General features: G+C 47.2%; 1 protein-coding gene across 6 annotated transcripts in view; it reads left to right on the top strand.

Moving 5' to 3' along the window:
* The first annotated feature begins 1,241 nt into the window (after positions 1 to 1,241).
* Positions 1,242 to 26,179, top strand: part of tle2a (TLE family member 2, transcriptional corepressor a) — a 25,812-nt gene continuing 874 nt past the window's right edge. Inside the window, exons 1-23 of one of the 6 annotated variants that reach the window (XM_085928211.1) lie at positions 1,242 to 1,365; positions 3,030 to 3,122; positions 3,453 to 3,550; positions 4,540 to 5,248; positions 5,405 to 5,990; positions 12,897 to 13,057; positions 17,873 to 17,936; positions 19,361 to 19,405; positions 21,572 to 21,634; positions 21,789 to 21,830; positions 22,166 to 22,379; positions 22,510 to 22,526; positions 22,982 to 23,077; positions 23,147 to 23,191; positions 23,284 to 23,445; positions 23,534 to 23,660; positions 24,257 to 24,459; positions 24,610 to 24,689; positions 24,789 to 25,038; positions 25,135 to 25,382; positions 25,460 to 25,607; positions 25,688 to 25,838; positions 25,908 to 25,984. In XM_085928211.1, the coding sequence (XP_085784337.1) occupies positions 5,967 to 5,990; positions 12,897 to 13,057; positions 17,873 to 17,936; positions 19,361 to 19,405; positions 21,572 to 21,634; positions 21,789 to 21,830; positions 22,166 to 22,379; positions 22,510 to 22,526; positions 22,982 to 23,077; positions 23,147 to 23,191; positions 23,284 to 23,445; positions 23,534 to 23,660; positions 24,257 to 24,459; positions 24,610 to 24,689; positions 24,789 to 25,038; positions 25,135 to 25,382; positions 25,460 to 25,607; positions 25,688 to 25,838; positions 25,908 to 25,984 (2,217 nt within the window). In that variant the 5' untranslated portion in view covers positions 1,242 to 1,365; positions 3,030 to 3,122; positions 3,453 to 3,550; positions 4,540 to 5,248; positions 5,405 to 5,966. Of the gene's footprint in view, positions 1,366 to 3,029; positions 3,123 to 3,452; positions 3,551 to 4,539; positions 5,249 to 5,390; positions 5,991 to 12,896; positions 13,058 to 17,872; positions 17,937 to 19,360; positions 19,406 to 21,571; positions 21,635 to 21,788; positions 21,894 to 22,165; positions 22,380 to 22,509; positions 22,527 to 22,981; positions 23,078 to 23,146; positions 23,192 to 23,283; positions 23,446 to 23,533; positions 23,661 to 24,256; positions 24,460 to 24,609; positions 24,690 to 24,788; positions 25,039 to 25,134; positions 25,383 to 25,459; positions 25,608 to 25,687; positions 25,839 to 25,907; positions 25,985 to 26,179 lie in introns of those variants that run through there. The other 5 variants (XM_085928210.1, XM_085928207.1, XM_085928209.1 and 2 more) reach the window with 5 other exon arrangements.

Genomic DNA, 26,179 nt, shown 5'->3' with positions numbered 1-26,179 from the left:
TCTCCAAAAGTATTGGAACGGTAAGGTCAGTTCTTGTGTTTGGTTCTTGGATCAAAATAAGATTTATTTCCTGGTATGTACATCGAGATGTGTCAAAACAACTCAAGACAACGTATGAGCAAAAGTATTGGAACGAAACTTAACGTGAATAACCACTACGATTTGTTGGCATAAGCCTTACTCCCGTCCTGTCAAAAAGGAACGATGACTCAGCTTGGGCGGCGCATTACGACGCCCTGAACAACACAAACAACTGGGTGTGGATGCTCATCAGTCAACTGGAGTGTTCCCAAAGTCCTTAGATGAATTTTTCAAGCTCCTCAGACACTGATTGGAAGTTGGAGCCTCTTCAAAGTGTCCACTGTGCAGCTTTTTGGGCTTTTTGCCTTCACCACCATTCATGTGAATAACTGGACTGTTTGAAATTAGGGCACTGTCAAATGTATTTTCAATGAGCAGGGAGAGACTGCTTATGTACTATTACTTGTGTACTACTTTTACTCGCACTTTTGTCAACACGTCTCCCACACACACCCAGTAAATGATCATTTCACCCTCTTCATGTGGCTGCCTGAGCATCTGGCAAGTCTTCAAGGCGAAAAGCTATCAACCTGAAACCACAAAAAGCATACCAGTCCAAGAGAAGAGAATAAATGAAACTCCCTTTTCTACTTTCCTTTTGGTTAGGTGCTTTGTTTTTTAACAATGTTGACTTCACCTAATCATACACAAAATGCATCATTAAAGAATTGGTTAATTGAATGCTTCATTAAGTTTATTGTGATAGACTGTGACAATAAACTCAGGTTTCTGTAATATAAGAGGATACAAATAGTTCCACATTTTGATTAGCAGCATCGACTCTACGAAAATTTCATGCACACACCCACACACTCCCAAAATATGGAAATAAATGTGTTTGCATGAATTCTGTTCAGCATTCAAATTCCCTGGGCTGCAATGAAGGTACGAGCCAAGCTTTAATTTGCTTTTACGACTATAACTGCTGAGCTATTTTAGTCAACATAGCCCCTCGAGGCTTCATGTGTGCCTGTGTGTTGGGGGAAGAGTCCATGTGGCTCACATCTTCATAGCAACACATAAACATACACACGGTTTCATCAATATGCTCCTTATTAAACGAGGAAAATGTCAGCGCCACATTGAACTGTATGGGATGGGTGCTTGGCTGGTGCTTTAGCGACGTCGTGTGGCGCTTGTGTGCAATTACAGTCTGCTGACGTAAATGGGCTCCTTGGGATGTAAAGTGTCGCAAAACAACGAGCGTAATTAAAAGTACCTCGTTAGCAACTAACAGTGTTTTTTCGCTCGTCAACAAAAGCAACTTTCATCCCCTTTTTGCAGGTAAATGAATCATAAATCAGCAAACGCTTTATTTGACGTTTGTGGAGTTATTTATTGACGTTTCCCGTTTGTATTCTTACGTTACTAATCTGAACTACATACTACTTTTTCCTAGCAACTAGCAACAATTACAGACAGGTTGGGGCAAAAATCGTTATCCACTTACAAAATACATTTACATGTAATCTCATAAATTAATTGCCACCCAAGCTCATCAAATAGTGGCCTATCTATCTATCTATCTATCTATCTATCTATCTATCTATCTATCTATCTATCTATCTATCTATCTATCTATCTATCTATCTATCTATCTATCTATCTATCTATCTACCTACCTACCTACCTACCTACCTACCTACCTACCTTTCTATCTATCTATCTATCTATCTATCTATCTATCTATCTATCTATCTATCTATCTATCTATCTATCTATCTATCTATCTATCTATCTATCTATCTATCTATCTATCTATCTATCATTTTGTTTTTATTAAATCTGCCCACCTGCCGAGTGCTGTTAGATGCATTTGCAAGTCAATGCTTTTATTTGAACCAAAGCCACTTTCACTTAGCAAAAATGAAATTTGGTTGGTGTGTCAATCTGCCATTTTGGTGTAAAGCCACCAAATTGGGTTCATTTTCATATTTTCCAGGTGTTCAAATGGGCGCTATATTGCAAATGGTCCCAACCATACAAAAAAACAAAGCCAAAGCACACCTTGAGTGAATTATTTTTTATAATTAGTTGTGACTTTGTTCTGGATTGCTTGTATTGTGTTTGGGCGCAGCTTTGACGCTCAAGGCCATTCTTCTTTTGGAAGACTGAGGCGTATCATTCTATTGTTTCGTTTCATGGAAAAAAAAAAAGTTCATCCCGCCCTTGTGACGAGTCTGGTTCCGGAGAAAAGAAAAAAAAAGAATGAAATTATGAATAAACGTCATTGAAATGAAGTGTCTTATCACGTGGAGCGTGGAGAACAACATTAAGGCGCCTCCACTGGAATTCCTGAGGACCCTCATTCACATGGCCGTGGGCGTGTATGCGTCTGTTTCATGTGGGCATGCATGTGTGTGTGTCACTGGGGGTATTTATTTGTATTTGCCTGTGTGTGTGTGCGTCTGTGTGTGTGTGTGTGTGTACGCGTTGCTGCTGATGTGGGTCATTACCCCCTTCTTTTCCCCAAGGGGCCATGCAATGAGAGAGGGGAGGGGGCGGATGCTGCATGACGTGTATATGTGTGTGTGTGTGTGTGTGTGTGTGTGTGAGTAGTGGCTCACATAAGGGTGGGGTTGAGGTTGTGTCCCCGAGGATCTGAGACCAATAAATCACTGCGCCGTCTCTGCTCTGACACCCAGCTTGTCTGATGAGGGACAGCGATGGTGGGAGTGGGGATGAATGGGGGGAGGTGTAGATTAGTGAGGGGGAGGGGCAGGGAGGGGGCTCCTAACAGCGCTCTGGCCTTGTCTTCCTGCCATTCTTGACCCTTTCTCGGGCACTGGGGAAATGCGGCGGCGGCAGCAGCGGCGTACTAGCTACGGAGTGCACTTACTCACTGTTGGCGGCCATCTTACGTTGCCACTGGCCACGTGTATATTGTATACATATGACCAAAGTTATAACATATTGCCCATTTTTTCCTCTCTGTGTTTCTTTTCCAGGCTTATATGTGGCACACAAAGTATTTGAGCAAATTCGAGAGACCGTTCGAGAAGATTCCATGATGTGAACCGCGAGACTCAACCACCCAACCAGTAATTAAATCCAATATTTTTTTTGTGCATGTCGGCCTCATTGTTCTGAGGTTCTGGGTTTGAATCTCAGCTCTGTTCTTCCTGCTTGTAACTTGTACAAACATGTATATACAGCGGAACCTCCATTGAGGATGTGACTTGTAATTTAATGGACGAGGGTTACATGTTTTTTTTTTTTGCTTTATGTTTGCTGCACTAAAACGTCAAAATCAACATGTAGCTTATATTCGTATCCGCAAGGGTTAAATGACTCACCTATCGAGTGAAACTCATTTAAGTCAGTCTCACCATGACACCTCCATGTTTATTGTTCATATCATACTGATGAAGTCATCTGCGGAGGTCGGCGGTGGGAATCAAACTGGCCTCGTTCAAAGCCCTCCCCTTGTGCGCCCCGCATTCCTGCGCTTCAACTTGTGATTATGAAGGTATGTAGGGCTCTTCTCCTCCTCCTCCTTCTCCTCCTCCCTTCCATTGTTTTGACCAGTATGCGGCCGAACATGTGTTTACTCACACTCGGCATACGTGCGCCGCAAAAAAGACCCTCGTGCTTTTACAATCTCACACGGGACAGCTAAAACCCAAAGTGTCCTTTGCCATTGTTGGCTCGACTTTGAAGAAGAGAAACCTATTTAACCGCTGGAGCCCGGCCAACACATACACCTTCATCCAACCTGCCAATAGCAATATACAGTGTGTGTCCTTCACTTATCTTCTGCTATCATCTATATTATTTTTGCTTTCCCTCTCACCCACGACCGCCACCATGCGATTCTTCCTGTGCACCCCCCCGCTGCTCACCAACCACACGAAGCCACTTCCCATGTGTCACATTTCTCCTCTTTGACTTTATTCTAATAAATGTGATGCAGCAATTGGCGATGCTGTGCATTAAAATTCAGCAGGGGATTAAAAAAAAAAAAAGGCAATAAAATGTGTCCTTTTTACCAATTTTTTTTTTCTTCCACCATCACCTCGCCTTTCTTCCTCTTCCATTCCCTCACACACACTTTTTTTTTCCATCGCTGATGTGCACTAAACCCCCCCACTGACTCGTCTTTCTCAGCATCCCCCCTGCTGTCCTTCATCCTTTATTCTCTTCCTCCTCCCTCTCCTCCATCGCCCCCCCCCCCACACTCTCACACGCATAGTTGTAGCCACACACACACACAAACACATGCACACATCTATATTTTCCAACTCCACCTCTGGCAGGTTGTGATTTCCACTGTCAGAAATTGCTTTTTCAATATCTCTCTCTCTAATTATGAGCCCCGCTAAAGGGGTCTTGCCACCAGAATACCAATTTTCTACAATTTATTTCCTTCTTGGCTGAAATAATTCTCGTGTTCCAGTCTGCAACAATGAAGACATCACGATTGCGTGTGTGCGTGTGTGTTTGCTACATTATCACCAGTGGGCCCTTCCAATCCTTCCCTTGAGGTGGTGATTAGCAAAACACAAGAAAAGGGGGGCGGTGATGTTGTTGATGATGATGCACATCTTTCAGTCTTATCTCCACGCCAAAAATGGACCAAATTGTAAGATGTTCAACAAAGCAGCGTCAAGCTTGTGGCGAGAAAAGCGGAAAACCGCCGAATCTCAATATACAAGCAGCCACACCGCCAAGCACCGCCCCCCTCGCCGCCAACAAGGGGGTGAACTCAAGCGCACCCCCTCCCTTCTTGTCCTCTTTGATTGACGTGCGGGATCTCGGCGCTCCAATCAGCGACGGGACAGCCTGTTCCCCACGTGGGCTCGCCCGACTCCGATTGGCTCGTTCTAGAAGCGCCGAGGCCGAGCCCCACGTGGAGATTTTCATTCAATCACTACTGAGAACAATTCCACGGAGCCTCGTCCCCCCCCCCCACTCCCCTCCGTCCCGTTTAAAATAAACGTGTTTTTTAATTACGCACACTCATCTGAATCGCATTTATGTAAACCCAATTAAGTAAAAAGTTGGCCCTTTTGGTGTGAAATAACGACACGAATAGCACGTGTATCCTCGACGTAATATTTAGAACAAACTATGGAAGCGTGTGTGGGGGTGTATTCACCCCCCCCCCCCCTGAAGAACTCATATGTTGTGTCCCATTGAGGATGAGAGAGAGAGAGAGAGAGAAGGGGTAGAGAGAGAGAGAGAGAGAGAGAGAGAGAGAGAGAGAGAGAGAGAGAGAGAGAGAGAGAGAGAGAGAGAGAGAGAGAGAGAGAGAGAGAGAGAGAGAGAGAGAGAGAGAGAGAGAGAGAGAGAGAGAGAGAGAGAGAGAGAGAGAGAGAGAGAGAGAGAGAGAGAGAGAGAGAGGGAGTGGGAGTGTTGTGTGAAAGGAGTGCAGGCCAACGAGGGAGACAAAAGAGGCTGCGGCTGCATTCAATGTGCTGCTGTTGTGTTGTGTGTCCGTCTGCGAGCCGCTCCTCCTCCTCTTCGCCAAGAAAGAGAAAGAGCGAGAAAGAGCGAGAGAGAGAGAGAGAGCGAGGGGAGTGCAAGGCCACCCGATATCGCACAAGCTGCCGGACCTATCATCAAGTTTTCGGAGACTTGAGTGGAGAGGGACCCCGCGTGGAAGGCTTCCAAGCAGGACCTTGCTCCTCCTGCCCCGGCCCTCACGCGTCGAGAGCGGCGCGGCGGCGCACCGAGAGAGCCGCGGTAGGCAGAACAAAGGAAAAGTGAGGAATGAGAGAGCTCTAAGAACAGCTTCTGTGACAAATGTGCCACTAAAAAAATAAATAAGAAGAAGAAGAAGAAAGAAGAGCTCCTCGTAATCCTCGACGCAGCTTTTACGTCTCGCCGGGGGGGACAAGAAGGACAATAACCGTACGGAGACAAACGCACGTTTGGCGGGCAGAATGTTCCCTCAAAACCGAGCACCGGTGAGTAGGAAGTGTCCATTCAACGCTTATCGGAGATGCACCATTTCCGGGTACTCGTTTTTGTTGAGGTGCACGATAAAGGTCAGGCTCGTTTGTTATCTGCAGACCGGTGGACCAGTGAAGGCAACTTTGCAGACTTAGGGAGGGGGGGGGCTTCCTCGACCACAGACACGGGTCGCTAGAGCGTTAATTCCACGCAGTAGTGGAGTGGAGGGATGATGGAGATGAAGAGTGCGTGTGTTTGCCCTTTTGCGCTGATGGTTGAGCGCAATAGAGGCGAGTCAACTCTGCTTGTTGACACATCCGCAAGTACCCCCCCCCCCCCCCCCCCCGCACACACTTTTAAGTCATGTTTGGAGTGACCGGAAACCGTAAATAGCGATACAACCGCTTTATAAGGTGTCAAAAAGGATAGTAAAGATATGCCGCGTCATATCGCGGTTCGGTTTTTGCTGTCTTGCTGTACTGTAGATTTCATGTATTTTGATCATGGCTATTTGTCTTTATTGTGGGGTTTTGCTCTGATTGTTTTTCTACATGAACTAGAAAGAGAATGTCTAAAGTTTGAGATCATTTCACACTTAATAAAGATCACTGTGTTTACTAAGCTAGCTTACAGGACAGCGCCTCTATGAGCTGACACAATTACATAAACATCATTAGGTCAACATAATTTATGTAACCCCCCCTACAATGGTCATGCATATTTTGTATTTGTATTGCACATAAAGCCCAAATATATTAGCATGATATTGTTACCATTACTTGACTGAGTAATCAAATCGTGTAGCCCGCACCATATTGTCATCTTATTGCGTGTAGTTGTTATACCACTGATTAAAAGCCAACTGTTAGCATAGCATGCTAACATAGGCATAGAATTGATTGTAACTTCCTAGCAACAACAGAAAGGCAAGATGATTGGAGATTAATATCCAAACTGTGGCCATTTAAGCTCCTTCTGCCATTTCTGTGTGAGCTTGATGCTTTCGAAGATCAGTATTTATACTGGACAGTTCTACTTCTCGGAATCTTCTGTATATAAAAGCCAGTTCAACAGTACAACTTTGCTATAGTTTGCTTAAGCTAGTGGTTAGCATGTCCACCCCACATGTTTGCGGTTCTGGTTTTGCATGTGTGTGTCCCCCAATGCCCGTGTGGCTTTTTTCCCCACTACAGCTTCCTGTTGCATGCGAAAAACCTTCCCATTAGGTTTCTTGATTATCTATAGTATGTCTGATTGTCCATAAACAGTATATGCCAGTCCTCTGCGACCCCTCAATGAGGAGAAGCACTGTAGAAAACCCACACGGGAAAATATTTTTCTTTGTAAGGAGTTTGTGAATCTGATTCACACTATTGTTACCCTGTAAGAATAATTACCAAACTCTTTCAGTCATTTTTTTTTTCCACAGCCAATATGTAAGGATACAAGAGAGTAATTTTGACAGTAGCTCCATCCCATGACGAGCAGTTCTACCACTTAAGGGACAATGTTTTTTTTTTTTTTTTTCCATGAGAGATGTAGCAGCCTTTTAATTTGTGTCAATCAAGTTAGGTGGAGGGCTTTTGAGCAGACTGAAATACATAAACACTGGTGCTCTCGCCGCGTCAAGTATCAATTAAGGACCCACTCATTTGCCTAACCCTCATCCCCAGGCCACCGCCGACGCTGTTTTGACTTTCGTGTCCCGCGCAGATTAAACATGCAAATGGGAATTTGCAGGTGGAAAAACAAACAAGTTGAAACGCAAAGCTGGCCGGATTTGAAGCGTCGTCGTATGTCTTTATCGGCCTCGTATCCCCCCCCCGCCCCCCCCTTTGCACTTCCTCTGCCGTGATCTTGTGACCGCCGGCAGCTGTGCACGTAGTGAAAAGGCCTGCAGGAAGGCAGGGCAGCAGGCAGACTGCGGCTCTGCGGTTTACGCTGCAAACCCAATCCCTCTCATCCAGCCTCTCCTTGCTGTGTTCTTGCGAGAGCTTCCAAACCACATCTTAATGTATGGGCAGGCATCCCAGGGCGAGAGGCGCAGTCTGCGGCGGAGCTCGTTGTGAAAGCGTTGACCCTGTTTTTTTGTGTTTTTTTTAATATAAATGCTTTTCTCAGTAAACGCAGTCAGTCAGTAGGTCCGATTCCTGTTCCGTCAATCCCGTGTACTGGAGCTTTCGATTTTCAGTATTTATTTGAATTACGTTTTTATTAGCACGCACCACTCGTTCGTGTATTAGGCATAACATTTTGGTGATGAAAACGGTGCTTGACTTGATGCTGCTACCCTGGTTCTCACCAGAACTCTCGTGGTCTTGCTGCTATGAATATTTTTAAGACTAACCGCGGCTGGAAATAGCCTAAGCTAGTGCGGCTAACCTCTATTCTCAACCCAAAGCGTCTTATTTTGGTACTTGCGGAACCACACCGATCTATAAAGACTGTCTCCGGACATTTCTGTGTCACGGTCCGGCGTCGGCGGCAGTGGGGTGAGTCGAAGTTGCCAAAAAAACACACGATAATAATAAATTCAATTCAAGCTTTAAATGTCAATAAAGAGTAGTAAAATGGAGTTATAGTGCTTTTTGTCAGACTGATACTAACATATGAACTGCTGCGTTTTTTGCTTTTTATTGTGACAGACTCAGACAGGAGACATTTGTGTCTTGGTCCCCCCCCCCCATCTTGGATTTTGAAATTGATGCAGTTGAAATGGATTTGCGGGTGACCTTTTGACCGGCTTCTGCTTTGTCTCGAGCGAGTTTTGTCGAAAAAGCTTGTTTTGTCGCTCAGGCTTTGTTCACAAACTGCCTCAGTTCGGTAAGTCAGCTTGGAGATTGAAGTCGTGCAAGATTTTTGCCAAGACGATGGGAAGAACTGCAAGAAGTTCATCTTTTTTCCACTTTTTTTTTTTCCATTCTAATATCGAGCTGGTTAGTGGGTTAGTTGCCGCAGCACTAGCGCGCTGCCTTTAGGCCCGTTTTACTCGAGCTCTTTATCATGGCGGCTGCCCACGCGTGAGCGCGGCCATCGATCAGCAGCTCGCCTTTTTTTTTTTTTGTTTTTTTTTTTTTTGCTCAGCCGGTAGTTAGAGGGCAAAGAAAGAGCGCGGGAGAAAATGAAGGAAACGAGGCTGAAGGGATCTCTGCTACTTTACGCGCACGCTTAGGTGCGTCTCGGGAGAATTGGCAAACGAGCCGAGGGGAGGGGCAAGGGGTTACCTAATAAAAGAAGGCACCTCCAGCAATTAAGGCGGCTGACAGGCTAACCGTGGCTATCTGCTAATTTGGGCTGACAGCGGGGAAATTTGAATAAGGAGGCTTACGGGAGAAATAGGGCGGTGAAGAAAAAGTGGGGGGGGGGTGGAGAAAAAATGTTGCTAATGAAACAGGTGCCTCGCCGCCTGCCCCTCCCCTCCAAGAGCTGAAGCCATTGAGAGATTAGCCGCATGTTTCTTCAGATGGAAGCCAAGTAGAGTGATGCTATTGCAATCGGTTTGACTTTTTGCTTTCTCGTGTTGAAAATGTCTTTGCGACATGAAAAACAGTTTGCAACCCTTTGCAACCGAGATTAAAATCTTTCTGCGGCGCAGGCCCGGAGTAAAAATTGGCCGGGCGCACTGCAGAGAAGACCAAAGTTGTCGAGCAGCTCTGATCGCCAAAGACGTTTTGTGGTTGTGGACAGTCTTTGATGGTTTGCGGGTGTTTTGTTTCTCAGCCCAAGCATGTCAAAGCACATTTGCATGTGCAAAAAAGAATGCCATGTCTGTTCACAAAAAAAACGTTTCTGGTCGTTAGGCTTTTGAAGAAAGTACATGAAAGGAATCTTTTCAGCAAACGTCAAATTGCAGCCACGGCGGCCTCGTGATAACTGCCGCGGCTCCATTTTATACATGACGGCGGAGATGCGTGATTGCCGATTTTTCATTTGGTCCACGCCAAGGCCGCTCATGTGAAGGCAATAAAACGCACATGTGCTCGTAAAAAGTTGCGGGAAGCGGCATCTTGTACGCATCCGCTGTCTAAGGTGGCCCGTGTGGGCGTGTTGTCTGCTCGGCGGGCGAGGATGTGAGGTCATTGTGGTTTTGTTGCCTGCGGTGTGAAGGCAACTCAAATGAAAACAGCGGGCACGACCACACTGTTGGCAGACTCCACAACAAGTGCTTTCGTTTGAACGCCTTGCTCTTTTTGTCTCTGGAGCCATGCGTTTTGGATTCTACGTATTTTTTCCATTTCATAAAATAACAATAACACTCCTTGTTTTGGATCATTTGCTAAGATTGGAAAGCTTCTAGTCAGATGCAATGTTACCCAAAATAAATGAAATCAATTCAATTATAAAATATCTAAATATTGACTGTGTATCGACTTGCCATTATTATTTTGTAATCGTGCCGATATGGACAAAATTGCTTTGCATGAGTGAGATAAGAGAGCCCAACACATGATGACAGATGTTACTCCAGGCTGTGAAAGAAAAAAAAGATCATTAGTAAAATGCCCAAAAAAAAAAAAAAATTCAAAGAAAAAACATGTGGGATGAATAATTTAAAAAAAATCATTAAAAATAATCAGGAAAAAAATCATCCAACGTGTCAAGGACACTCTCGCTCTAGAGACAAATATGGGAAGGAAAGAAGGAAGGTAGTTGTTTAAATGAGAGTAAGACGAGACGCTCCACCTTCACCATCCGTGCATCCTCCCATGAAAAGGCCTAAGTGACTTTTCACCTCTCTGGGTTAATTGGCCTGTGTGTGTATGTGTGTGTCTGTGTCAGTATGCATCTAGGTAGGAATCAGTCCGGCAGATTAAGAGCGGCTTGTTTCTCCTTTCAGAACGTTCCCATTCCAACTTTCTGGGTCGCCGGTCGTCACCCCTCCTTTCGCTTATTTCGACTTTTTCCTGACCTCCTTCAGACATTTTAAGTCGCTATTTTGTAAGATCAGGCTTGTTTCCGTTTTAGCACAATGACGCGTGAAGACGACGACGATTGTTGTCACATGCGCTCCATTGACGCTGTTGGCCTCTCGTCGGATTGCTTTTGGAGAGTTGTGGTTTGTTTAATCAGCAGGAAAAGTCTCTGATTTTATTTTCTGGTTCTGCCGCGTCAGCTTTTTTCCCCCCCAACACGGTCACGCTGGCAACCGGGTTCTCCGTCGTCATTTAGTACTCCCATGTGACCTTTTCAAAGAGCTTAATGCTATGGAAGCATTTTGCAGGCCATGGTTATGGCTCTAAGATGTGACTGCAGCAATGAAAAGATAAAAAAAATCATACTCGAACATCTGAACTTCATGTGGGGTTTATCATTGATGCTTCAGCTGTGTGCTAACCCCCGCTTAACATGAGTTTGAATATGAAGAATTAATCCAGTTTTTTTAGAGGGTGTGCACACTTATGCAAACACATCTTTTTTTTCCTCTCAAAATAAATTGTTCAGATTATGATCAACAGCACTGGTTTCATAGCACTCCAATCTGGTATGGGGTGTCTAGACTTTCTATAGCTTCTGTCGGTGTCATTGGCACGCTACGTGGCTGTCATGTCAACATGCTAGTTTTTTTTTTTTTACAGCTTTCATCCCCCCCTCGCCAGCCAAGCCCCTCCGTGCTTTTTGGCATCTCGGTTGAGTGATGTTGCCGTTAATTAAAGCTAATGCGCTGCTGATGTGTGCCGCGGCCGCGCTCAGATGTGAAAAGAAACATATTTTCAAAGGCGTCGTCGCCGTCATCAGAGTTGACTCGCCGTCGATATTCCGATGCTATAATGGGACGGAACAGGATTTGAGTGTTTCTGTTGGCCGCATCTGAAGAGAAATCTGCCGACGGAGATGTCTTCATGTGACCGGACAAACGTGACTACTCGATGATTCATGTTTCACGTGGACGTCAACATACGAACGCCCGCAGACAAACTGGGGAAAAGTTGCTGATGTCGTGAGTGACCTCCAAAATCAACCTGGGGACAAAAACTGTATCGTGTAGGAATTGAGAAATTCTGGAGTGGCGACGAGCTAGAATATTTCCCCGTGCTGTCATTGAGCAGAAATTATTTTGGAATTGATTTGCGCTTTGCAATGTAAAGCAGAAGGCTCCACTTTAAAAGGCTGCTGGCCGAATTGATTTGGACGACCAAATAAGTTTCACCTCCATTAGTTTACACTGGAAATAGAAAGTAATGGTAAAGAAAGAGAAATATTTGAAGGCCATTTTCCATCCCGTTTCAAACATTTCATCCATTTAGCAGTGGTAACAAAATATTTTTATTTTTATTTAGCAACTGTTAAATGTCTTTTAATTGTATATTTCTGTAATGTATCATTTTATTTAATAAAATAATTATTGTTCATTGTGGGATTATTAGAATATCCCCTTTTTTGGCGCCTTCTATTTATAGACACAAGATTGTTGTTCAATTCTCAAGTGCTAACTTCAATGTACTACTTGACCGCCTCCGATCTTGAGAACGCTCCATCCCCTGTGGGCCAGTGAGCTAGCTCTGTGTTGTTGACGCAGAGTCAAATAGACAGAAAGACGGGGAAAGCCCCCCTCCTTAACCCCCCCTCCCCTCCCCGCCACCCTTGCAGTCCAACGCGCAGCCTTCTTTTGTCTGCTTGTCCTGCAGCATTACTCTTCTGCTTGTAGCCTCCTAATTGCTCCGGACCCTGCAGAGAAGAGAGCCGAGCGCGCCGGGATCCCCTCCCCACCCGCTAGGCTTTTTTTTTTTTTTTTTTGTCTCCTTTCCCCATCTTGGACCAGCAATAAAACAATGAGTGCTCATTTGGCTAAGACTCTCATGCGCTCCATGTCACATCTGGCAGCGTTGGCTGTGACACTAAACAGACGGACAGACCGCCATGCATCACGTTGAACCCGTGTCACATGTCAGTAATTTTCGATGTGTCTCGGTTTTCCACAGGCACCTCTCCAGCCACCCCCGGGGTCTTCGGCCTCCGTGGTGGCAGCGGCGGCCGCAGCTGCCGCGGCCTCGGGGACCCCCCAGTCACTCAAGCTGACGTATCCCGAGACTCTGGACCGTATCAAGGAGGAGTTCCAGTTCCTGCAGACCCAGTACCACAGGTAGCTTGAATCAAGCTAATGTGTGTTGTTCTTTCAAATGAAGCATTTGGGCTTAGCTGTTCCCCCCCCCCCCCCCCCCCCCCCCCGCCAACCCCACCCCCCCTTTTTCTTATCCTCCTCTCATCCTGCTTTGATTTAGCTGGCCAGTATCCCATCCCCGCCCTCTTTTTTTTTTTTTCTGTCCCACTTCAAACTTCTTTTGTGCACTCTCCCCTATCTCCAGTCTTCTAACCCCCACGGCTACTGCAGCTTTGTGTGTGTGTGTGTGTGTGTGTGTGTGTGTAGGGGTGTTCTTGTGCCGCTGTCTTTGTGTCTTTAATGCAATGTGTTGTCAGAGATGCCGCCAGAGTGTTCAGAACGAGCCTTGTCGGCGAATTGATGAAAAATTCCATTTTGCTGAATTGATTTAAATTCTCATCAGTCACTCGGATGAACGTAGTCACTTTTTTTTTTTTTCATCTCAGACTCGCTCGGTGAAAAATATTTACCCGGAGAAACAAGAGGGTAAGCTCAGGTTAGCGCCATATTGTTCAGGGAAAAATATTTGCGTTCACTGTTTGAAGCGTTTGTCGTTGATCTTGACAAACAAATCGTTCAAGGCGCAGCTGATGATTGCTCTCCTGGCATCCTTTCAGTGCCCCCCGTGCCAAACGCGCCTCGCTAAATACACAAGAAGTCAAGTGAAAAGATTCCAATTGGGTCTGCTGCAGATTCCATTTGAAGATTTCCAGTAAGAATATGCAATGGAAAAACCTAAACCTCGTCTGACTTGACGCATACTTGCGGCCACGGACATGGAAAGGGATTGTGCCGTGCAAATTCCTTTCACTGCTGGCTTGGATGTTTAATCTGGCAGGTGGTTCGGAACCTGTTCCTTTGGCACGCCAACAGTGAAATGCAGCGTGTCATCATTTTGACATCCCTGCGAATTATTTTTGCAAAGTAGGATGGCGCTCGTTTTAAGAGAGCAGTGACAAAGTCGTAGAAATTTTGTGTGGGGGAAAAAAAACACCAATTACTACTTTCCTATTTTGAGTGCTTTGACGCCACCTTGTGGCTTCTTAGTTGTTTCAAAAAGGGCACAATAAAATCGCTGAGGAAGGTTCCATAGAACTGTGTTTTGTTTCTTCGTAATGTAACGCAACTTTGGGTTTCATTGGCACACAACTTCCTCAGAACCGCTGTTGTAAACTGTAATCATGTTGACACACCCATTTAAAAAGCAATTAATTGAGATTAATTTATTACCAAGCCCCAAATCCCAGCCGGGTTACTTGTGAACGATACTTGAGTCATCCCCGGTTGCAAAAGATGATCATTTGCCGACGTCATCGTGACCACGTCCTCGTGCGGTCACTTGCAGGAATGGCCCAGTGATGAAAGAAAAACACTCGTAGACTTTTTCCTCACTGCTGGTGTGTTTGCCCGCACACTCGGTGATGATGTATGTGCTTGAAACACACACACACACACACACACACACACACACGTGCAGGGCTCCCCAATTATCAGCGCACACAAATAGACGCCGGGTTGGAAATAGCTGAGCTTATGTGTGTATTTTGGCCTAGGCGACGGTAGCTGGATTCCGATAGATGTTGGATTAGACGGCAGGAAAGAGATGGAGGGGAAGGGATTAGCACTGATGAGCTACAACCGCGTGTGTGGCGGGTCGCTCTCCGTGTGTGTGTGCTTTGGCGGGCTACGTGCACAAATACAAATGTTTGCCGGCCTACGGCGGCGTGGAAGGTATGTAGCCACGAGGAAGATTAGTAGGAAACCCAAAGGACACAACGCCTAATTAAAGTCTTCAGTGTGGGTCAGCAGCTCTGATTTTTTGTGTGTGTGTGTGTGTGTGAGCTCATGTACGTTAACAAAACAGCCTGTAATCAACAGACTGAGGCAAGGGAGCTTTAATTACTGCAATTCTTTTGACACACATTTGCATACACACATGCACAGGGCTGCTAAGTGAATGTCGGCGTGCGTGCGTGTGTGTGGTCTGCATTGGAGCTCTTCAATCACCGCTAACATGCGACCACTCGTCTTTCGAGCCCTTCAACTTGTCTTTGCGCGCACACTAGACCATAGTTACAACACACACACGCTGCCGAAGTGTGTCAGGTGACCTTGACAATTGATGTGAGGGGGGAAAAAGGAAAAGCTGATTCGTAATGGTAAGTGACACACACACACACACACACACACACACACACACAAAGTGTGTAAACATTTGATTTTATCAACTCACTATGGTGACATTGTGGTTGCGAGAGAGATTGTTGGAGGTTTGTAGTTTTTTTGCTTGTGTGAGTGAGAGAGTGTGTGTGGCCTTGCAATGAGTGTGATGACAGATACAAGTTCGCTTGGCCTGCTGCTGCTGTTATGTGACAAGAGCTATCCTTCAGTGTGTGTGTGTGTGCGTGTGTGCGTGTGTGTTGTGCACACCCTTGAAAGATGATGAAAGTGTACACAAGCAAGTTGGGTGGGCTCCTGTTCTCAGTGTGTGTGAGCTGTTGATTTTTTTTTTTTTTTAACCCTCCCCCGGCGGATTTGCAAGGGACGGTTGATCAATACTTAATGAGATGTAAAGTGAACAGTCGCAAAGCTGCAGAGCGGCAGCCTAAACGGTTCCATCGTGTGCGTGCGCCATTACGCCGATGTCACGATCGATAGGACTTAGTGCCGACTGATATCTTTTTAACCGCAAAGACGGTTTACACCCTTTTTAAAAGAAACGTGCAACCGAAACCGTTTAAATAGCGTTTAAGTGGCCGCGTCCGTCGCCAAAGCAATCCGTCAAGCGACACCTATTTAGGAGTGCTATCATTCCCATAATTAGAAAGTGAAATGAGATGATGCTTGTTTGCAAAGTTAGCATCTTTGCGCCGCGCACCTTTTTTTCGATCCACCGTGGCATGCTAGCGAAAATGAAAGTACTGAAAACCAAGGCTGGTGATTTTAACGACACCTTCTTAAAGTGCAGCATCTTAATTAGATGCTTCAGGTTGCTTCATTTTGACCCTCTTTGTGTGTGTGTGTGTGTTGCCTATTAAATGCAGCGTTCTCGCTAATGTAGCGCTTCTTTGGATTTGACTGATGTGTGCGTGCGAGTTTGTTCATCAGCAAGGCAACAGCGGCAAGAGCTGTCTGAAAAGCGACGGGCTGCAGATTTGTCGCGCATTCAGCCGATCACCTTATCTTCTGTCACCGACAGGCAGAGTTGACACACGCGCACGTCCCCCCCCCCCCCCTTTCATGCTCGTGCCCCTCCCATCATCTCTAAATGGCGCCCAGCTCAAGCCTAATTATGACAAGCAATCATTCCCCACTTCCTGCCCAGCACTCTCCTCCACTTTTTTTTCTCTTTCCATCCTTCCTCCAGCTGTGATGCTCGCTTCACAATAAGCACGTGCTCATTTTCAACCTTGAAGGCCATCATTTGTAGCAAACGGATGAAAAATCTACATCGAATGCGGTTCTCATCAAATGGCTGTCATACAAAAAAAAAAGAAAAAAGTCGTGGTAGTTTGAACATCACAATGTTATTCAAATATGTGCAATTTCATCCAGCGTGTCTGCACGTCTTTAGTGATGGGAAAAGGAATTCCGTAATTATTCTTAAAAGTTGCACTCCTTTAATCTAAAAACCCAGATTGGCGATAAAGTGGTTAACACAAGCGTCTCACTGGTTCGAATCCCAAATCTGGCCAATTGTGTGTGGAGTTTGCATGTTTTTTCAGGGGTTCTTTTTCTTTGTCCAAGCGAGAACCTTAACGATTTTTATCTAACACAAGAGGGTGCGGTAGCTCGTGCACACACACCCACACAGTGCACACTTGAGCCAAGAGGCAATTGCACTGTAATATCTATAAGGTGAAGGAGGTGGCATTAGAGGGGTTTATTCCCCCCCCCCCCCCCTCCCCAGACCTATTCAGTGCCTCCTCCACTTCTTCTTCTGCAGCTTGGCTCCCTCTCTTCCCTTCCCTTCTCTTCTCTTCCCCGGGCTGGCCATGATAAATTACCTGTTGCAGCCGGGGTGGGGGCAACGTTGCCGTATTAATCATATTCTAATTTTCCTCTGCCACGCAACCTGCCCACAAGACACACATCGTCAACACGAGTGCAGGCGCCCCCCCACCCCACCCCCCACCCATCAATCTATTTGCCGCCTGCAAACAAATCAGTGTAAACGAAGGCCCAAATACTGTCTCCCTGGGGAGGAGGGAGGCTGCAAGAGCGACAAGGCACATGTGTGTGTGTGCACGTTATATGCGACGCAGAAGAGAATTACGTGTGTGTGTGTGTCCTGTGTGGCCAAAAGCATTTTCCAATTTTAGGTGACAGGAGGGACCTGTTGGGCCGTGTGGCGACACAGACACAAAGATATGGGACACATGGGAGAGCTGTTTGGCTGCCTCATCTGCGCTGTGTGTGTGTGTGTGTGTGTGTGTGTGTGTGTGTGTGTGTGTGTGTGTGTGTGTGTGTGTGTGTGTGTGTGTGTGTGTGTGTGTGTGTGTGTGTGTGTGTGTGTGTGTGTGTGTGTGTGTGTGTGTGTGTGTGTGTGTGTGTGTGTGTGTGTGTGTGTGTGTGTGTGTGTGTGTGTGTGTGTGTGTGTGTGTGTGTGTGTGGTCTCAATTCATGGGCACACAAGAGTGTAATTAGAGACATGGGTAGCCTTTTTAGAGGGTGGAGGAAATGCAGATTGTATATTCTCTTAAAGATATGACCGACTATGTGCATTTTTTTGGAGTGCAATCCAAACTTTAGATGTTAACATCTGCCCCCCCCCACCCCCTTGTCGTTTCATTGTAGTTTGAAGTTGGAATGTGAGAAACTGGCCACCGAGAAGACGGAGATCCAGAGACACTACGTTATGGTGAGCCAAGTCGTCTGGGTCCTTTTCATCTGCTAACAGCTGCTAAACACCCACACGCAAGACCACACACACACACACACACACACACACACACACACACACACACACACACACACACACACACGCTCTATCACACTTAAATGGGATTCTGCGCAAAACAAACACTGCACCTTTATACTGCCAACATTTTGACTCTTTCCAGTGAGAATTTGCCGGGTTTCATCATCAACACTCCTTTTATGCTCACCTTGATTTTTTTTTTTTTAGTCCAGTGCATGAATAGTTTCAAGACTCAATTTGTCTCTCGATTAAAGTGGCGGTATAAAGTGAGCCAAAGCACGGCCAATCAGTTAAATAGCAACTACATTTCTTTCCACCGTGCCTGTGAAATGATGTGAAATGTGTTAATGTCACTAAATTAGGCTGGAAGTGTAATTTACTTATAAAATCCCAAAAAAAAAAAATTCCATTGTAATCTGAGCTACTTGCTCAACCGGGCAAAATTGATTAGCGATGAATGCCGTCATGAAGCAAGTGCGGCCAAACAAATGTAATAAGTGAGGCCACGCCCACAATTGCTCAAAGAACTCCCAAAGTGCGGCAATGTTGATCTTCAAACAAATGAGGCGTGCACAATATGGAGGTTAGTGTGCGCCTCCACTTGGCCGCGCCGCAGCGCTACCATTAGCGCTGTGTGAATATTTGGGAATTCTGCCCGCCATCTCGCCACCACAGCTGAACCCGCGCCGGCTGCCAAGAACACACTCGGGCCCCGCCAAAAAATGCGATGTGGCATTCCTGGCACCGAGTTGGGAATTGTGTATGGATGTGTGTGGGGGCGGCGGGATGGAGGTTGAAGGTTTGGCTCTCGCTAAGAAAGAGGGGGGGGGGGGGGGGGGGTGGAGTTGGCGAGGTCTCCTCTCCTGGCGGCTGATTTTTGGGGGGGAGTTTGGGTGTTGCTAAGCAACAGGCAAAACTTGGCACGCCAACTGTCAAGTGGAGCTGCCAGCTGCCAGGAAAGGCATCTTTTACGGCGCCGCAGACAAACAACAACAACACATGCACGCACACACCTACGCGCTGTGCCAAGAAAGATGTCTGCCGAGAGAAGACAACCCCTGCCCATCTCCTCTCCTCGCATCCTGGCGCTCCGACTTGCCAATCTCCTCTCTGGAAAGCAAATGTCAGCCTGTCACTTTGCCAGGCATCGACTGGAAAATGCAGAGTGAGCGAGCGAATGAGAAGGCACCTGGCTCTCCACTCTCCTTTGCTCCTCGGAGGAGTCAAAAAGTTCAAATGGCTCAAATTAGACGTGATTATCGCAGCGGCCCGACAATATTCTTTCCTCGCTCACTTCTGAGATTCATTTGTGAGTGCCCGACGTGTCTCCCTGTGATTGAACTTCACATTTGCGTGTGTTGCAGTATTACGAGATGTCCTACGGCCTGAACATCGAAATGCACAAACAGGTGAGCAACAGCTCCCATTTTCTCTTTCTTCAAATCGTTCACCCACCGAGAAGTTCCCTCCTCATCATTTTCTCTCCAGTCATTTCTTTTGTCTCTTAATGGGTTTTTTTCCCCTTCCAATTCTTCATTTTTTTCTGCATCCAGCGTGGCTTTTGATTTCCTCTTTATCTTCCCTTCCTGGCAGACGTATACAATCCATGCTGGATTTCACTTTAAATCAGGTCACTGCCTTCCTGCTGTCTACTCCTTCTCTCTCTACCCGCCCCCCCCCCTCGTTCATTTCACCATCTCAATCGTTTCACTTTTGACATGTCACAGAATCTCCCCCCCACCCCCCACCCAGAGTCTTCACCGCAATGTCGATTTTCCTCCCCCGCCTCCTTTTCTCCATCTATTCCTCCTCGCCCTCCCACGTCCTTCCCTCATTGTCACACTTCCTCACCCCCACACACACACACACTCTCTCACAACCTCTTTTCCCTCTACCCCCCACCCTCTTCATCCTCTACCGTTGCTCCTTTCCTTTCCTCCCCCCCTGAAGATGTCATTTAGTAGTTGGAGTTCTCTAACAAGAAATCATTGTGTCTCCCCTGGGCAGGCGGGGCCGAGGGATGCTGGGGCTGATGGATTGGGAGGAGGGTGGGCAGGGGTGTAGGTGGGCACGCAGAGAGAGAGAGAAAAAGAGCGAGAGGATTGTTGGCTGTGTGGGTGAGAGTGAAAGTGTGCAGCAAGAAGAAAGGGGGGGGGTGGAAGTTCAGTCCGGCGTCAATAAATCACTTAGGAGCGAATGGGGTTGTGTTCACGTGTAGAAATGGCTGCATGTGTACGAGTGTGTGTACACGCACACACCTCAGCAGCGCAGGCTGGCTGGCTGTCATCTAGACAAACAGCCTGCAGCCATAATGATGTTGTCATGATCTCTGCATGCATATCATTACCGGCCCTAACGGCCTTGATGTTAAATGTGTGTGCGTGTGTGTGTGTGCGCGCGCGCGTGTGCACCGAAGCCTGTTACGCTAATCAATAATATCGGCAGGGGAGGAACAGAAGGAGGCCGACTTGGAATAAACAGAGGGATTGTTTTTTTTTTTTTTTCGCCAGACTATTTTTAACTAAAAGCCCATTCAAGGCAATGTTGTTTGTGGGTTTCCACGGCAACGGTTGTTTTTCAAGGCTAGAAAGTAGCTTTGGCAAAGGCAGACGTCGTCCTCACAATGTTATTATTCATGCTACGCAGGTGCGGCTCAATTAGAATATGATGGAAAACATAATTGAGTTCGCTTGTTCAATTAGGAAAGCAAGTTCAATTCAAACTATAACGTGAAATGTTTTGTTTTTTATACATATTTTTATTTGGAAAAAGTAAGTAGCAATTGGCCTTGCTCATTTATATTGCTAATAATAGTTAATTGCTCAAATTAGTTAACGCATTTTGAAATGAATTGCAAACAGTTTTTTTTTGGTGCAGTATCAACTGACATTTGCCCAATTAGTCCTTTTTGTCCTACACTAATTAAAAATACAAATATCCAAATATTGTTGTCACATCCATGCACTGTCAAACAAATTGAAACATTCTTTTGGATTATTGCTGAATCTTAGTATGTTATTTGTATGTTGTAGTTTTTACTATGTTGTCATTGCGTAAACACACCTAATGAGATTGAGAGAGAGAGAGAGAGAGAGAGAGATGGGAGGATGAGGAGGAGGAAGAAGAGTTGGCTGTGGAGTAGAGCAGTTAGACACACTCGTGCGCTCACACACACCCTCAGTAGGAGCAATTGACCCGCGGCATGAAACGCACACACACACGCAAGCCCACAGAATGTGAACGCATATGCAAACATCTGAGGAACGCACACAAGATTGGGAATCTTTTTCTCAAACCGCCATGATTGTGTGTTGGAGAGCGTGTGTGTGTGTGTGTGTATGTGTGTGTGGGCTGGCTGCGGCCACAGCAGATGCTCACCATGAATATTTTAGTCCAACTCCCTGGCAAAGATTCCATTTGCATGGACCAGATGTAAGCGGCTGAAATATTTACCACACGGGTCTGGGGGAGAAGCAGGTCACAGCGTCTGTGTATGTATGTGTGTGTGTGTGTGTGTTTTAGCGTTTGTGTGTGATTATTCATCAAATCGTTTTTCTCCCCCCCACCACCTTTAGACGGAGATTGCCAAACGGCTTAATGTGATCTGTGCTCAACTCATCCCATTCCTGTCACAGGAGGTGAGACACACACACATGCGTATACACACATATACACACACACAGGGAACAGAGAACCTGATGCTAATCAATCCACAATTAATATTAATACGTGCCAGCACGGCCTCCGAGTCCTCTGAGTGACCTTTGCCTTTTTTGTTGCTCCGCCCCGCAGCACCAGCAACAGGTGGTCCAAGCTATGGAGCGCGCCAAACAGGTGACCATGGGGGAGTTAAATGCTTCCATAGGGGTACGTGGGCTCCCCCCTCTGCCTCATAGCGTGTGTACCTTATCCTCCCGTTTATTTTTTTTCCCTCCTTTTTCTCTACTTTTTTCAAAATTAGGAATGAGGCATCCTTTTAGGCCCCAGCGCACTTTTAGCTCGCTGCCATTGGACTTTAAATTGTCCCATTCACATTACACATGCAAGTATGAGTCCCGTTAGGCCCGCTGCCCTGACTTGTGCATTTCTCCCACTGCACTTCCTGCTTTCCTGCTCCGGTTAAAAAGAAGCGCCAATGTCACAGCGTGTCTTTCTTCCCCCTTTTACAGCAGCAACTTCAGGCTCAGCACCTCTCGCAACACGCACAGGGTCTCCCGGTGGGCCCGCACCCGTCGGGACTGACTCACCCGGGCTTGGCGCTGGGCGGAGGGTCCGGGCTGCTGGCCCTGTCGGGGGTTCTGGGGGCTCAGCTGGCCGCCAAGGACGAGAGGGCTCACCTGGAGGCCGCCGCTGCTGCCGCCGCGGCCGCCGAGCATCACAGAGGTGAAGGAATCCAGATTGTGCTAGTCTATACAAATGTTGAGTAAAAACACTTTTTTTTTTTTTTAACCTTTCCTTTTTTGTGTACTTTTTTTTTGTGTGTGTACCCATCACCACCTCTGCCTGGAAACAGATCGGGAAGCAGGCCCGGTGAGTACAAAGCATTTCACGATCTCGGGAAGACTTTTTCATTTTCAGAATCACAACATGAAGCTTGTTATATATATTTTTTTGCCTGACTAATATAAGAGCGAGAAAAAAAAAAAAAACCGCAACAAAAGATTAACTTGCTTGTTTAATTTCACGCTTGATGGATGTGCCGACCCTCGACTATTTGTATGCAAGCCATTAAAAGTCCATTTTGAAGAATTTATCCCCTTTGAATCGTCTGGTTATATAATTCATTCAGACATTATTTGATCAGCTCGGAATAGCAAAACTGTGGCGAGATAAACGAGTGATGCCGCGTGATCTATTTTTCCGGGTCATTTTGCGTGTGTGCAGTTTTTTTCAAGACTGATTGCGATCACTCTCACCTCTCACTCTTAACATCCTCTCCTCTTTCACCGGCCATTCTTTGCTTCCGTCTGTCCATCCGTCCGCAGAGCTCTCTGTCCAACGGGGACAAAGGTCGCCCCGCAGACTACCTCAGCAACGGCAAGAAGAGGAAAGCTGACGAGAAAGAGTTCATGACGGACTATGTGAGTCACACGTCGCTATTTTGTTGCAAGTGTTTTATTGACTTTTTGTTTTTTACTCTCCTTGTACAGGGCAGCGATGCAGATAAAAGCGATGACAACTTGGTGGTTGACGAGGTTTGCGCATTTCATCGTCTTTTTAAATGTGTCAACAATGTGGTCTCCCCACCCGGTGTGCTAAACATCCATCTTCTCCGATAAACCACCAGGACCCGTCGTCACCCCGCAGCGTGCAGTCCTACTCATCCAGGGAGAACGGCTTGGACAAAATGGCACCCTCCCGCAAGGAAGGCCCCCCGCAGGCTAGCCCCACCTCGCTGGCATCCTCCAGCAGCGCCGCGTCACCGTCGCGTGGCAAGGAATCTGCGCAGGTAAGGACAACGGGGCGTGGCCCTGGACTGGTTGCCAGCCAATCACGTGGCTCCTACCAAAATCTTTGACTCTATTTTCTTCTTCTAGCGAGAGAAGTCCAGCACTCCGGGTATGAAGCCAGGCACGCCGATGTCGCAAGAGTCCAATACCCCAGGACCGAGTGGACCGCCACAATTCAGGCCCATCCCTGGCAAGCCTGGTGTTGACCCGCTAGGTGAGTCGAGGTTTTTTTTCTTCTCTCTCTTTTTTTTTATTTTATTTGCATCCTTCTGTTGTTTAAAACCACTATTCTACCTTTCGCTCAATGAATGATTTACCCTTATTTGTGGACCCTATAAAAGACAAACACGTTAATTTGAAACGTACTTTTGGCCCGCCCAATATAATTGGCTGTTTGCTGGCATCGATGTTACACATGCATCAACTGCAGTCATTATTATGGGTGGCGGCCATCTCTACCCCCCCCCCCCCCCCCCAGCCCACCCCTCTCCAGCCGACCGCCAACTGGACGCTTTTAATAAGCGACTGTGGGCCAAGATTGAATAAACGGTGAGATTAGGAGACTTGCTTGACTGCTTCATAATGAGCATCCATCGATGGCGCGTCGGGCTCTTTGCTCCTGTCATCTCCTGTCAGCACTTTTTAACACAAGCGCACACTTACTGCTGCTGTCAACCGTCTCTGCGGGGGAGGTACCGCACAACGGCCAGCAGGGGGCACTCGTGTTCTAGCGCTTGTCTCACTCTCTGTGGAAAGCTGGAGCAGTGTTATTGAATCATGTGAGATAACCTCAGCTCTTTCCCCCAACAGCTCTGGGTCTGAGGAACCCCTTGGTCGTGCAGGGAGCGTACCCCCCGGGGGCTTTCGGCCTGCCCCCTCCCGGCGTCAACGGGGACCTGGCTGGGGCGGCGGCCTACGGCGCCGGCCTCCACCTGGTTTCACCGCAGATGAACGGCGCGGCGGCAGCAGCAGCTGCTGCGGCGGCGGCGGCAGGCTACGGGCGCTCCCCAGTGGTGAGCACTTGTCATTCAATGCCTCCTCAAAAACTGTTTATGATTGCTCATAGATACCACAAGATGGCAGCAAAGCACCACTCTTGTCAAATGAAGCTCCTCAACTCATCAACCTAACTTTTCAGCTTTGTCACTTGTTTTGCTACACAGGTGGGTTACGAATCTCCACACCCACACATGAGAGTGCCCGGCTTGCCCGCCAGCCTGCAGTCAGCTGCATCTGGCAAACCGTAAGTTTCATCACACCGCACATGGTTTTATTTCTTGACTCCTTGTATTCCAAAAATATGACTATGCCCCCCCCCCCCCCTTTTGTCCTCTTGGCACAGGGCTTATTCGTTCCACGTGAGCGCAGACGGTCAGATGCAGCCGGTGCCCTTTCCTCCCGACGCGCTGCTGGGCCCGGGCATCCCTCGCCACGCGCGGCAGATCCACAGCCTGAGCCACGGCGAGGTGGTGTGCGCCGTCACCATCAGCACCTCCACGCGCCACGTCTACACGGGGGGCAAAGGCTGCGTCAAGGTCTGGGACATCAGCCAGCCGGGCAGCAAGAGTCCCATGGCGCAGCTCGACTGCCTGGTCCGTCCTCTTCAGTCGCTTTACGATCCACCTATCCGATTTTTGAAAGTGTTTTTCATTTTTCAATTCAAACCTCTCCATCTCTCATCCAATCAGAACCGTGACAACTACATCCGCTCTTGCAAGCTGCTGTCAGACGGGCGCACGCTGATCGTGGGCGGCGAGGCCAGCACGCTGTCCATCTGGGACTTGGCCACGCCCACCCCTCGCATCAAAGCCGAGCTGACGTCGTCGGCGCCCGCCTGCTACGCCCTGGCCATCTCGCCCGACAACAAGGTGTGCTTCTCCTGCTGCAGCGACGGGAACATCGTCGTCTGGGACCTGCACAACCAGACGCTCGTCAGGTAGCGTGAACACACTGGAGAATATTATTGTTCATATCTTTTTAATATCTGGCTGATGAAGTTGTCTGTCGCCACAGACAGTTCCAGGGCCACACGGACGGAGCGAGCTGCATCGACATCTCCAACGACGGCACCAAGCTGTGGACGGGAGGACTGGACAACACGGTGCGCTGCTGGGACCTGAGGGAGGGACGCCAGCTGCAGCAGCACGACTTCACCTCACAGGTAGCCGAGCGCGACATCGCTTGTCGCTAGGCAGACTTCACAGTGCACCCGTGTCAAAATGTCCACGTTGCCTTCGGCAGATCTTCTCGCTGGGTTACTGTCCGACGGGCGAGTGGCTGGCGGTGGGGATGGAGAGCAGCAACGTGGAAGTCCTGCACGTGTCCAAGCCCGACAAGTACCAGCTGCACCTTCACGAGAGCTGCGTGCTCTCCCTTAAGTTCGCCTATTGCGGTGAGCCCCCAAAGGTCCCGTTTTATCAGTGTTGCGTTAGTTTGGACCTAATGTGCATATCTCCTGCAGGCAAATGGTTTGTGAGCACAGGCAAAGACAACCTGCTGAACGCGTGGCGGACACCTTACGGTTCCAGCATATTCCAGGTAAGCCTTGGGCAAACTTGACTTTGAACAATTTCTTGACTATTATGTGAAAGTTCAAAACAAACGTCCTATGTATGGATGTATGTATGTGTATGTATGTTTATGTATGTGTATGTATGTGTGTACATGTGTGTATGTATGTATGTATGTATGTATGTATGTATATTTATTTGTATGTGTGTATGTATGTATATT

Source organism: Syngnathus leptorhynchus, chromosome 13 (assembly GCF_054491065.1).
Source record: "Syngnathus leptorhynchus isolate UIUO chromosome 13, UIUO_Slep, whole genome shotgun sequence".
Taxonomy (NCBI): Eukaryota; Metazoa; Chordata; class Actinopteri; order Syngnathiformes; family Syngnathidae; genus Syngnathus; species Syngnathus leptorhynchus.
This window is presented reverse-complemented; position numbering and strand designations above follow the sequence as displayed.